The sequence below is a fragment of the Chiloscyllium plagiosum genome, chromosome 18 (assembly GCF_004010195.1).
Source record: "Chiloscyllium plagiosum isolate BGI_BamShark_2017 chromosome 18, ASM401019v2, whole genome shotgun sequence".
NCBI classification, from domain to species: Eukaryota; Metazoa; Chordata; class Chondrichthyes; order Orectolobiformes; family Hemiscylliidae; genus Chiloscyllium; species Chiloscyllium plagiosum.
In genome coordinates, this window is record NC_057727.1 from 60,629,546 (window position 1) to 60,643,557 (window position 14,012).

The following is a 14,012-nucleotide window of genomic DNA, read 5'->3' on the forward strand; positions in this document are numbered from 1 at the left end:
AGGGACATAGTTAAAATGCAGAAGTGGAGAAGTGGCAAATGGAGTTTAATGCAGAAAAGTGTGAGGTAATTCACTTCGGAAGAAATAATAGGAATGCAGAGTACTGGGCTAATGGTAAAACTCTTGGCAGTGTAGATGAACAGAGACCTCTGTGTCCAGGTGCATAAATCCCTGAAAGTTGCCACCAAGGTTGGTAGGGTTGTTAAAAAGGCATATGGTGCGTTGGCATTTATTGGTAGGGGGGTTGAGTTTCAGAGTCACGAGCTCATGCTTCAGCTGTACAAGACACTGGTAAGGCCATACCTGGAATATTGCATACAATTCTGGTCACCGCATTATAGGTAGGATGTGGAAGCTTTGGAAAGGGTTCAGAGGAGATTTACTAGGATGTTCCCTGGTATGGAGGAAAGGCTAAGGGAACAGAAGCTGTTTTCGTTGGAGAGAAGAAGGTTGAGAGGTAACTTAATTGAGACATATAAGATAATCAGAGGGTTTGACAGGGTGGACAGTGAGAGCCTTTTTACTTGGATGGTGAAGGCTAACATGAGGGGACACAGCTTTAAATTGAGGGGTGAGAGATTTAGGATAGATATCAGGGTTAGTTTCTTTATTCAGAGAGTAGCACAGGCGTGGAACAGCCTGCCTGCAACAGTAGTAGACGCGCCAATGTCAAGGGCATTTAAATGGGCATTGGGAATACATACAGATAATAATAGAAGGGTGTAGGTTAGATGGGTATCAGATTCATTTCACAGGTTGGCGCAACATTGAGGGCCAAAGGGCCTGTACTGCATTGTAACGTTCTATGTTCTAATCCAATGGACACAACAGCTCAAATTCAAATGGCAAATGGTTTAATTGATGCCCAAAACTCTATAAAATAATTTACTTTCAGTTTCTACACTGCTCACAAAATTCTTTGTAAATTTGAACTTTCGGATCAATTCTAATCTAAATATGCTGCCTTCACACTAAGTTTCTGTCAGAGAGAGTCAACCAAAAGCCAATCTTTCCTCTAAGCTCAGAACCGTGATGCAGTAAGTGAATGAAATAAATAATCAAGGCAGATTCACCTTAAAAATGGGGAAGAGGAGAAATATAAAGTAACTTTTTAACTGTAACAAGCAAATTAAAAATGAACTTTCCCCTCAAATTCAAAGTCACAAAGTTTACTTCAAATGCTAATTCCATTTTGTAAAAGTGGGGATACATAAAACTTTTTCCATTTTCTTTCTCCTGACCTTTACTAGGGCACGACTCCATGAGTATAATGCTATCCCTTCCTACCTTGCCATAAAGAGACCCTTCATATGAGAGAATGGACAATGAGCCTCTTATTTCACCAAATCCCTTCAGCTCAGTTTCGGCTGCCTTTTAAAATCACTCCAAATGTGGCATTCAATATGTCACTTTATGCTTCCCAGCTGTGAAACAGATCTGAGAGGTTTTCAGACATGGTAATGTAATTCAGTGTCTAGTGATTGACCCAGTTTAGCTATTAACCTTCAAGGGCATGGTGCGAACATATTTTCATACCTTGTCTAGAACTACAGATTGACATTTCAACGAGAGAGACAATTTGTAACAACTTTCAGATTTGATTTTGTCATTTTAGAATATAGTGAATATGAAATTACTTCATGTTCCCATATGTTCTGTCACTTATAATTTTTAAATATTCAGCATTCTAAACCTACAGGACAAGCATTTAAAAGTTAAAGACAAAGACCAGTAAATGCATTGTGTGTAGAGAAGCACCATATAGACTTCAGCCTGACCCCTCGCTGGGTTAGCTGGTTTTTGTTGAGGCAAAAGTTTAGCTCCTATAATTAACCCACACATTTCTAATTGGAGCAATTGGTTAGGACAGGGGTGATGAAAATCAGCTTGGATGTTCCTTACTAATTGTTTTAAGAGACGCTGCCTGGAAACTAATCTGTGTTGGCATTTGGTAAGGGCAGGGCTGATTTCTGATGCTTGCCCAAGTTGATAGCTTGTTAGCTTTCATTGTTTAGACTCACACATGGTGGTGTGTGTTAGGCCATAGTCACTAATGGCATGAGAGCATTACTAAAACAGAAAGCAAACGGGTTTATATATGGAAAAATATATCACTTCCAGAGCAACCCAAATACAATCACAGTATAACAAATTTTTAATTTTGCAATTTCTCCTTGTGTATCTGGATCTGGCCAAGGAGTTTGAATGTAGACACTTTTGTTATTATTACATTATTTTGGCAATAAGAAAATGGGCTATATCATAAACATATGAAGAAAAAGAGTCTGGTATTTTAAAACTAAAGGACAAGTGTATGAGGTTATTAAGAAACAGATTGCACAGCATGTGTACTGTATTTGGGTGTTGTAAACACAATGTGCTACAGAGTGGTATGACAGGAGTTTCCACCTGCAGTTCCTCACACAGTGATGTCTTAATTTTGGTTGTTTTGGCTGGCAGTCTGAGGGCAAAGTTGGAGGGCAAGGATTCTCAGAAAGCTTAGGTGCACCCAACATGTGACTGCAGTAGAATAGAAGGAGCCTGCCTGTCCTTGGAGTGAGTTAATTCTGTTATAATAAAATCACGCTCCTTTCAAATCTATCAGATGTTTAATATCTACTGTAACAGAAAAGAAAATCAAAGAACAAGCAAATCTTCCTCACACAGCTATTCCAAAGTAAGTAAGTTACTTTGTAGTCACTATTGTGGCAAAACCAGCTGCCAATTGACACACATCAACAGTGGCTGAAGCATTAGCAGTGATTGCTTACATTTATAGTTATTTCTAATCAACATGTTCACATATGAGTCATAGAGTCATGCAGCACGGAAATAGACCCTTCGGTCCAACCAGTCCATGCCGAACAAAGTCCCAAAGTAAACTAGTCCCACCTGCCTGCTTCTGGCCCATATCCCTCCAAACTTTTCCTATTCATGTATCCATCCAAATGTCATTTAAATGTTGTAATTGTACCCGTATCTACATTTCCTCAGGAAGTTCATTCCACATGCAACTACCCTCTGTGTAAAAAATGGCCTCTTATGTCATTTTAAAACTCTCTCCTCTCACCTTAAAAATGTACCCCTTTGTTTTTGAAATTCCTCATCTTAGGGAAAAGACAACTACCATCAACTCTATCTATACCTCTCATTATTTTATAAACTTCTACCAAGTCACCTCTCAACCTCCTATGCTTCACAGAAAAATGTCCCATCCTATCCAGCCTTCCTTTTTAACTCAAACCTTCCATATCCAGCAACATCCTGGAAATTCTGTTATGAGACATCTCGGAGCAAATGGGATTTGAACCACTTAAAGTAATACAGCACAGAAACAAACCCTCTAGTCTAATTCGTCCATGCCGATCAGATATCCAAAACTGATCTAATCCCATTTGCCAGCATTTGGCCCATATCCCTCTCAACCCTTCTTATTTGTGTAATAAATGATGCCTTTTAAATATTGTAATTGTATTGCCCTCCTCCTCTGGAGCTCATCCTACATGCATCACTCTTCTGCGTGAAAGCATCCCTCAGATCCCTTTTAAATGTTTTCCCATTCATAGAATCATAGAATCCCTACATTGTGGAAGCTGGCCATTCTACCTATCTAGTCCAAACACTGACTCTCTGAAGTGAATTTTTTTAGATTAGATTAGATTACTTACAGTGTGGAAACAGGCCCTTTGGCCCAACAAGTCCACACCGACCCACCGAAACGCAACCCACCCAGACCCATTCCCCTACGTTTACCCCTTCACCTAACACTATGGGCAATTTAGCATGGCCAATTCACCTAACCTGCACATTTTTGGATTGTGGGAGGAAACTGGAGCACCCGGAGGAAACCCATGCAGACACGGGGAGAATGTGCAAACTCCACACAGAGAGTCGCCTGAGGCGGCAATTGAACACGGGTCTCTGGCACTGTGAGGCAGCTGTGCTAACCACTGTGCCGCCCACCTCCACCCAGATTCATCCCCTAACCTATAAACTTGCATGGCTAATCCATCTAGACTGCACATCCCTGAATACTATGTACATCTTTGGACTGTGGGAGGGAACTGAAACACCTGGAGGAAAGCCAGCTGGAATCGAACCCAGTTCCCGGGTGCATTGAGGCAGCAGTGCTAACCACAGAGCCACCGGATCGCACCCAAACCCTAAGCCTAAACTGAACCTTAAACATTTGCCCTGTAGTTTTGGACTCTCCTATCCTGATAAAAAGGCCTTGGCTATTTATCCTATTCATGCCCCTCATGATTTTATAAACCTCTATAAGGTCATCCCTCAGCCTCCAACACTCCAGGCAAATAGGCCCCATTCTATTCAGCCTCTCCCTATAGCTCAAATCCTCCAATCCTGGCAATATCCTTGTAGATCTTTTCTGAATGCTTTCAAGTTCAATAACACCTTTCCTTTAGCAGGGAGACCGGAATTGAACATAGTATTCCAAAAGTGGCCTCATCAATGTCCTGCACAGCTGCAACATGACATCCCAACTCCTATATAGGTTAAAAAGTGTGGCACTGGACAAAGCACAGCAGGTCAGGCAGCATCAGAGAAGCAGGAGAATCAACATATTGGGCATAAGCCCTTCATCAGGAAAGTCAGGGGTGGGGGAGTGCTGAGAGATTAATAGGAGGATGGGGTGGGGGATGAGGTAGCTGGGAAGGCAACAGTAGATGCAGGTGGGGAGTAATGATGATAGGTCGGAAAGGAGGGTGAAGCGGATAGGTAGGAAGGAAGATGGACAGGTATTTTCCTGCTCATCCAAACACCTCATCTACTGTGTCTGTTACTCTCAACATGATCTCCTCTACATTGGGGAGACAGGACACCAACTCATGGAACGTCTCAGGGAACATCTCTGGGACACACATACCAAACAACCCCACTGATCTGTGGCCACTTCAACTCCCCCTCCCACTCCACCAAGGACATGCAAGTCCTGGGCCTCCTCTACTGCCAAATCCAAGCCACCCAAGAGCTCGAGAAAGAACACCTCACCTTCCGCCTTGGGACACTCCAATCAGATGGCATTAACGTCGGCTACACCAGTTTCCTCATCTCCACTCACCACCCCTGCACCTCCCCAGGATTCCACATGATCTAACCTTGCTAACTAGTCTACCATGCAAAACCTTGTTGAATGCCTTGCTGAATTCCATATGGACAATGTCTACTGCTGTGCTTTCATCAATCTTCTTTGTCACTTATACAGTCATACAGCACGGAAACAGACCCTTCATTCCAACCTGTCCATGCCGAAGATAAACTTAAGCTAAATTAGTCCCACCTGCCTGCTCCTGGTCCATATCTCTCCAAACCTTTCCTATTCATGTATTTAGCCAAATGTCTTTTACACTTTGTAATTGTACCCACATCCACCATTTCCTCAGGAAGTTCATTCCATACACGCATCACCTTCTGTGTAAAATATTTGTCTCTCGAGTCTTTTATAAATTTCTCTCCTCTTATCTTAAAGATTTGTCTTCTAGTCTTGAAATCTCCCATCCTAGGGAAAAGACAACTACAATTAACTCGATCTAAAACCCTCATTATTTTATTAACTTCTATAAGGTCACCTCTCAACCTCCTATACTCCAGTGAAAATAATGTTCCAGCCTATCTAATAACTCAAACCTTCCAAACCCTTTAAAAAACACTCAACCAAGTCAGTGAGATAAGATTTCTCATGCTCAAAGCCAATCTGATTATATTTACATACAGCTTTCCTTGTAATAAAATGCTTCAAGGAACAGCACAGAAGTGTGATAAAGCACAATCTTACACTGAGACACTAACAGAAAAACTTTCACCAACATTTATACAGTGCTTCCCATGACTAGATGTGTCAAATGGGAAACTGGACAACCAATTTGATAATAGTAAAATAATCTGTTCTTGTAATGTTGATTGAAGGATAAATATTGGCTAGAACTGGGAGAACTTTCCTACTCTTCTTGGAAGTAAGCTCACGTATTTTCTCACATCCACTTAAAAATGTACACATGGCTGGGTTTACCCAAAAGACACACCACAGACAGTGCAGCACTTCCTAGATACCACATTAGAGTGTCAACCTTGACATTTGTGCTGACATCCTGTAGTGGAACTTGAACCCAGAATTGTCTCAGAGGAGAGGGGGCTACAAACTAAACCTAGCAAATACTAAAGGAGATATTGGGCAGGTGACCAACTCTCTCTAAAAGAGATGGATTTTAAGGTGCCTCTTAAAGCAGAACAGAAAAGTAGAAAGAGGAAGAGGTTTAGGTTTGGAATTCCAGAGCTTAGGGCCTTGGCACAAGGCAGGGTCACTAACTGCTCCACAATTGAAATTAGGGTAGCTCAAGAGACCAGAATTAGAGGACAGCAGATATCTCAAAAGGTTATTTAGGACTAGAGGTTATTTAGGACTAGAGGAGAGAAAAAGGATGAGTATTTTAAAATTGAGAATTTGACTGCTTGTATAATTTAGCAAATGCAGAAGTGACAAGTGGATGAAACTTGGTGCAAGTTAGGATGAGGACAGCAGAAAAAAGTACAGCGGTTAGAATGTGGGAAGCCAGTCAGGTGTCTATTTAAATCATCTACTGTCAAGGTAACAAAGGCATGAATAAGAACTTCTTACTTACATTATGAGTACGTGGTCAGAAACATATTTCTGGGTAAAACATAACACAACGATATGAAGTCTGGATCAGTCTCTGCAATTATCAGGCACAAAAAGAAATCTAGCCTGTAGTTTCTGCCTCAATGACTCCAGGCACCAAACATTTCCATGTTCCATGCACTTCAACAGATTTTGATTAGGGGAATGGAAGAGAATAGGAAAGGTGCAGATGAAACAAAAGGCTTTGTGTATGCTGTCATGCATATCGTTTAAGTATGTGGGTTCTTTTGGGATTTACATGGTCCACTTTGTAAGGGTAGCCACCTTTTTTTCTAATAAGGAGAACCTCGTAGCATAAACAAGATGTAGTTTATTGCAATTCTGCAACCACTCACATGTTACAAGGAAAGGCTCTATATTACTACAAAACCTGTTGAGGGAATGTGCCTTAGGTCTTACCAGCTCCTACATTACTCTCCCATCAAGTCCTCATCACGTTCACAAAGTGAATGCTGATTATTGCACTCAATCACATAGTAACCCATCCAGACCTTCCCTTCAAAATCCACCAGTGACCATGTCGAATGGTGGAGCACACTCAATGGAACACCTTATCCATGCATGCTCCAACCATATATATTCTATGCTCTCTGATTAGAAATAATTCTTCTAACCTCTCTCCTCACTTTCAGCAATGATTTTCAATAAACTACTTTTCAATCAAAGAAAATTATTCATCCTGTAAAACCCTTCAGCATTTAAAATCTACTAAAAAACAAGCATGCATCAGTTTTCTCTGCTCCAATGGAAATAGTGCCAGTATGTCAGTTCTCTCCTCATAATTTGACTTCCTCACACCCCAGTGGTATCCTGATCAATCCGCACTGCATGCATTCTTCATTAAGCATTTCACATAACAATTTCCCATATCTTCCTTTCTCCTCAACAAAGAGTTCAATTCCTTTCCACTATGATTGATCTTTGACCATACCTGACCTCTCCCATACTCCATCCCCTTCCTTCCAGAACCAGGATAAGTTCCTCCTGTATTCATTTTGCATTCTTCTAGGCTCAATATTAGTTCAGCAATTTCAGGCAATAACATCAATTCCAACTTTTACAGACAACAGGCTTGTTTTATTATTCAATAATGGGATGTGGGTGTAGCTGGCTATACCAACATTCATTGCCCTTACCTACTTGCCTAGAATGTAGCTAAGAATCAATCATGTTGTGAAGATCTGGAGTCACATGTAGGCCAGGTAAGGACTGCACATTCCGTCTCTAAAGGACATTACTGAACCAGATGGGTTTTTACAACAATTGGTGTAGTTACATAAAATCACTGCAGTATTAAACCAGGCCTTTTAGCCCATCAAGTCCACACCAACCCTCCAAAGAGCATCCCACCCAGACCTAGCTCTCCACCCTATCCCTGTAACCCTCCATTTCCCATGGCTATGGGCAATTTAGCTTGGCCAATTCACCTAGCTTGGCCAATTCACCTAACTGGAGCACCCGGAGGAAACACACACAGACATGGGGAGAATGTACAAACGCCACACAGGCAATTGCCGGAGGGTGGAATTGAACCCAGATCCCTGGCACTGTGAGGCAGTAGTTCTAACCACTGAGCCACTGTCCTGCCCAGCACATGGTCACAATTAGATTACTTTTTAATTCCAGAGTTTCAGTGAACTCCTCTGCATGGAGGATTTCAAAGCTATGTCCTCAGAACATTAGCCCAAGGTTCTGAATTACTAAGCCAGTGACATTATCACTATGTCACCACCTCTCTTAAAGTTACATTTAATGATTCTGCTATTATCATTCACACAATCTCTAGATCCATATTTTGCTTCAACTGTTTCATTACCACTTCCTAATGCCTTGCATGATCATCCCTTTTGACATAAAATCATTCCTGCCTACTAGTCTAACACAGGGTTTCCCTTTTGTTCATTCCTTCCCTCTGCACTGTAATGTCTCTGCCTAAATCTCATATTTGCGCTGCCTGCTGAAAGTTCCACAACTTTAAGTGGTAAGCTCTGTTTCTCATGCCAAAGAAGGTCAGTAAGTTCAGAATTTTCTGTTCTTACTTCAAACTTCCACCATCCACAGTAATTTAAGCAAAGTTCAAGATTTCTACCTGACAATGTCAGGCAATTTGAAACAATGCCTGAAAGTACTTTATTATTTAAAGTATTTAGAGAAAGACATTCTTTATAAACCTAGCCAAGCTGAATGCCTCCTATAAAGGAAATAAACTATATACTGTATATTATACCATAATAAAACTATGAACTGAAATTTTAATTAGTCAGCATACCAGGCACAAGATAAGGTGCTGTGAGCATACAACTAAAAGGTTGCATTCAAATTTCTTAGTAATCTTCTCCTTTACACGGTAATGCATGTCAGTATTATCTTCTGAAAAGAGCTCATAGATCAGGATTTTTTCTGGCAGCTGGATTGCTAGTCTGTTCTTATAGATAGCAATCTTCTTCACGAGTTCCCTGCATCTGATCCGCACTAGGAAAGAGGAAAAGATACATGATAAATGCACAGACTGGCCATTATCAATAGCATGCACTTGGACTGATTACACTAACTGCTAAATGTATCACGAACTACATTAGTATGGGAAACTGCAATATCCCAGTTATAATTACTAACACCTTTGTTTAAAAACTCACCTTTCTGTTCTGTGATGAGATGTTGGACAATGACATCAGTCATACTGTCTCGATAGGCATAGCGGTCCTTGTATAATCCATGCACCGTGCTAAAAATTATTTGGTAAAAGGCAATTGTACCATCTTGACAACCTACGACCTTGTAAGAAGAATACAGAACCATTTGCACTTGCTCATTATCCACAGAGTAATAATACAAAGAAACAAAGTGATATGTAACCCTCTTCAGTAATAGCTGAACCACACTCAAATGGCAAAATAGAACTAACAGACTGAATGACTTGTTCCTGTTTCTTTGAAATACGAATGATTGAAATTTCATTTTGATACACTGATAGAATTATGTCAACAGTTAATTTTTAATCATTACTGTAGCTTTACACTCATTTTAACAATACTGAAAACTGACAATAGGTGCCACCAAGTGGTTCAACATGTGAGTGCATTCACCTTCACAAGCTGAACAAAAAAAACTGAAAAGTCTTTAAACTTCACCTGTTCTCACAGTTCTGTCTAAGTATGCATTCAACAAATAAATAAGTGCACAAATTGAAACTTCGATAATTATTACATTTGGATTAGTGACAAGTCTATTTTCCACAATCAAATATAGTGAGCCAGAAATTAAAGGATGGTCATATTTGACAGGTGCAAGCAGTAGGCCCGAGGTTTAGGGTGTTCTTGATTTTGGGCTTCAGGCCTCATTTTGACTGAACTACGGAGAGTCAGACGAAGATTGTCCAGAAAAATATGTTCAAAGATCAGGTTGCTACCGCAGTGATTGTAACGAAGTCAGCCAGGTGCACCTCACAGCATATCAGTTCCTTGACTGGGGCTATTAACCTGTTCCAATCAGGGAGCCCTGGCTGACAGATATAAACAAGAGTGTCAAAGGCTCTGTTCACTCTGAAAGCTGGCTCTGAGAAGTGAAGGAACAGGTGACATCCTTCAAGGTGTTGGCGCACTATGATCCCAAGCGAGATCTGGTATTGACATACAATGCTGATCCATATAGCATCAGGGTTGTATTAGCTCATAGGTGACCCAATGAAGGGGAACGCACAACAGCATTTGCATCCAGGACTTCGGCTAATGCAGAGCGTAAATATGCCTGGATAAAGAAGGTAGGTGTGGTGGTCATATTTGAATCAGGAAGTTCCACCAATACCTTTACAAATGTAAATTTGTAATAATAATGAACCACAACCCCTGCTAGGTCTGCTTAAGAAAACAAAACAATACTGCCCATAGCTTCAGGCGGAATTCAGCAAAGGGCCCTTGTACTAAGTGCATATAATCACAAGTTGGAACACCGTTCGAGAGGCCAAGTCGTGAATGCAGCCTCCCGCTGACAAATACACTACCGGTGACACTGCCACTAGAAGGATCTGTCATGGTTTTAAATTTTCAGGACACACTTCCTATGACAGCTGACAATATCAGACTTCGGGAGATCCAAGATGGTGGCAACCCAGCAAGTCTGAGTCTGTAGTTCTCTGCCCAAGACTCAGGCAAAGTGGGCTGCCTGCCTCCACCACACCTGTGTGAAATATGCCCTTTAAACTTTAAGACAGCCAGAGGATTGGGGCAACATGAAAGGCATGTACATCCCATCTTGAGAAATGAGAAGAGGAAAAAAGGACAGACAGAGACTAAGGATAAGTTGGAAAACAGAGAGGGAAATAAGAGGGGAATATGGTCTAAGGAAGACGTGGAAAAGTTGCAACAATTAGAAGTAGAGTTTAGTGGCTGTAAAAATATTAATAAAGTTATCGCGGAGAAAATATGTTTTATCGACCTTACTTTGTATTCGATAAAATACGTACAAACGATCACAAAGGTGACTACGCAGGCACCGGTCGGAGACCAACAACCTTAAAAACACTGTAGTCACATCCCCTAAAGTCAGCAGATACTAATTAAGTATAGTAACACAAAATAATAGGGGGAAAAAATCCCGCTCTAAAAGAAAGAGATAAGGTAAGACAAGGCAGACACCCCTCCTCACCTGAATCAACTAGACCACCAGCCTATATGTATAAAACAAAAAGGAAAATCGCAAAGTGGAGAACAAATAAGCCCCCTCCCTAACCCCCAGAGATAATATTAAGCAATAAAGGTAATAAGAGAAAAAGGATATCTTAATAAACAAGACAATATTATCAAAAGCGCAGTTAAAGAAATTTTACACCTCCTGCAATCCGTCACGGATGGAGTGTTATATGCCAAATACCGTGATGGTGACCTTGCTTTAAAAAGACTGTCAACCTTTACTCCAATTTTGATTATGAGGAAGTATGGGACGCTACATAAATCCGAGGACGAAATTTTGCATGCATCGTTTCGGTTCGAGGATGATAGTGTGGCTGTGAAAATGCACAAATTGAGTAAATTAAAAGTATTGGAAAAGATCTGCAACCCGAATATTAATCGGCAATTGGATGAAGAGGATATTATCATGGAAGATAGTGAAGATGAGATGGAAGAGTTTAAGAGTACCAACTATGCTAATTGGAGATCCATAGAGGTACAGAGGTGGATGGCCCTCCCCTGTCAAGGGGCAGGTGTTCATTACTATAAGAATGATAATATATCCAACAACTGGTTGACAAAACTACAATTTATGAAGATGTCCAAAGTTATTAATTCGATCTTGCTGAGATCAAATTTATTTCCAACACAGGCGTCATTGTCATACGGAAGGCCATTTAATATCAAGAATTGCAGAAGATGTAATGATATTTCGGAAACGTTTGCGCATATTTCTGGGTGGTGCCCTTACATTAAAAACATGAGAATTAAAAGGCATAATAGGATAGCAGAAGAATTAGCCAAGTTTGTTAGGAAGAACGGGTGGACTATATATATAGTGCCGCGAATTAAAGATGATGCCGGAAAACTTTGGATACCGGATTTAATCTTTAAGAAAGAACATCAGATTGTTTTGGTGGACATGACTATTAGAACGGACCTTCAGATCAACTCTCTTGACTCGGCTTGGGAAGAAAAGATAAATAAATATAAACATCTAGGAAAAGAGATAATGGACCTCATTGGTGGAGGAAAGATATCTTTTTATGGGTGTGTGATAGGAGCTCGAGGGAAGTGTTCGAAAAGAACACTGAGTTAATGAAAGAACTCGGGATTTTGAAATTTAAATCTTTTGCACAGAATATCACAACCCTAGCTTTATCTTTGACCCTTGAACTTCTACGGATATTTATGGACTCTTAATATCTCCTATTGACATATTTTAATAAGGTTTTAGGTATTTTAATAATTTTAAATAATGTTTTAAATAGTTTTGATTTTAATTAGTTTTAAATTTTAAGATTTTATTAATAAAATTGTATTATTTTAGATCACTTAGTTAATTGGTGGTGGGTAATTCGAGGTGGTAAATAATTAAAGTGCCCGCGATGGGGGGATCCAAGATGGCGGCCACCCAGCAAGTCTGAGTCTACAGTGCTCCTCCCAAGACTTGGGTAAAGTGGGTCACCCACCCCCACCACACTCACCAAATCATTTATAATAGTTGTTTAATTTAATTAGTTGTTTAAACAATCTAATCTTTAGTTAAAATGACTAAAGGGAAGGGAGCCCGCAGCTCTCAACAAGCAGGACCCCCTCCCCCACCCTCTCCAGCTGCAGCTGAGGCGTCCACAGCCACCCTAGGGGACTTACCTACAGTAACAAGCCTTGTGGAGATGATCTCCAAGCTGGATACGAAGATCGACGCTTTTATCGAGGAGTCCCGAAATCGATGGGACTCACTCTTGGCCGCGCTGCAGGAGCACGACCGAGACATTAAAGAAATCGAGCGCCGAGTCGGAGGGGCGGAGTTAAAGGCCGCGACCTCCGAAACTACAGCACAATCGGCCGTGGATTAGGTCCGGACTCTCGAACAGCGAGTCCGGACCTTAGAGAATTACGTTGATGACCTCGATAATAGTTTGCTGGGCCTTCCCGAACGGGAAGAGAAAGGCCAGCTTACAGCATTCCTCCAGCAGTGGCTGCCACAGCTTTTAGATCTGGAAGCTGGATCAGGCTAGGTAAGGGTGGAATGGGCCTACCGGGCTCGAACCAGTGCCCACGCCCGGTCCTGTTCCGGCTGCAGAGCTACAAGGAGAGGCAGATACTTCTAGAAGCCTCTAGAAATCTCGGAAAAGACCCCCAAGCTATGACCTATAAAGGATCCAAGATCATGTTATTCCAGGACTTTTCCCCGGCTCTGGTTCAAAAGAGGAAGGCATTCGACGAGGCGAAGAAGCGTTTAAGGGACTTAAATATTCAGTACTCCTTACGCTACCCAGCGACGTTACGCTTTAACCATGAAGGATCCGTATATAACTTCGGATCGCCAGAAAAGGCTAAGGAATTCTTGGACTCTCTTAGATAAACTGTAAGACATAATGGATGTTGGTTTGCCTTTCCCCCCACTTTGGTTTATATCCCCTTTTTTTCTCTTACCTTACTGTTTAATATTATCATGGGGGATGGGGAGAGGGATTTGATTTTCTCCCCCCCCTTGGGGTTGTTTTCTTTTATTATTTTATGTATATATGAGGGATGTATGTATATGTGTGTGTGTATGTGTATATATGTATGTATGTATATATATATATATATATATATATAAGCTGGGGGGTGGTTAATGTTGGTGGGGGGAGGTGGTTACCTTATTCAATTTTACCTCTGTC

At 41.0% G+C, this 14,012-nt stretch overlaps 1 protein-coding gene across 1 annotated transcript in view; it reads right to left on the reverse strand.

Moving 5' to 3' along the window:
- Positions 1 to 14,012, reverse strand: part of ift122 (intraflagellar transport 122 homolog (Chlamydomonas)) — a 139,422-nt gene that overhangs the window by 76,944 nt on the left and 48,466 nt on the right. Inside the window, exons 10-11 of the mRNA XM_043708443.1 lie at positions 9,313 to 9,451; positions 8,946 to 9,148 (exon numbers count right to left, since the gene is read on the reverse strand). Of these exons, the coding sequence (XP_043564378.1) occupies positions 8,946 to 9,148; positions 9,313 to 9,451 (342 nt within the window). The remainder of the gene's footprint in view (positions 1 to 8,945; positions 9,149 to 9,312; positions 9,452 to 14,012) is intronic.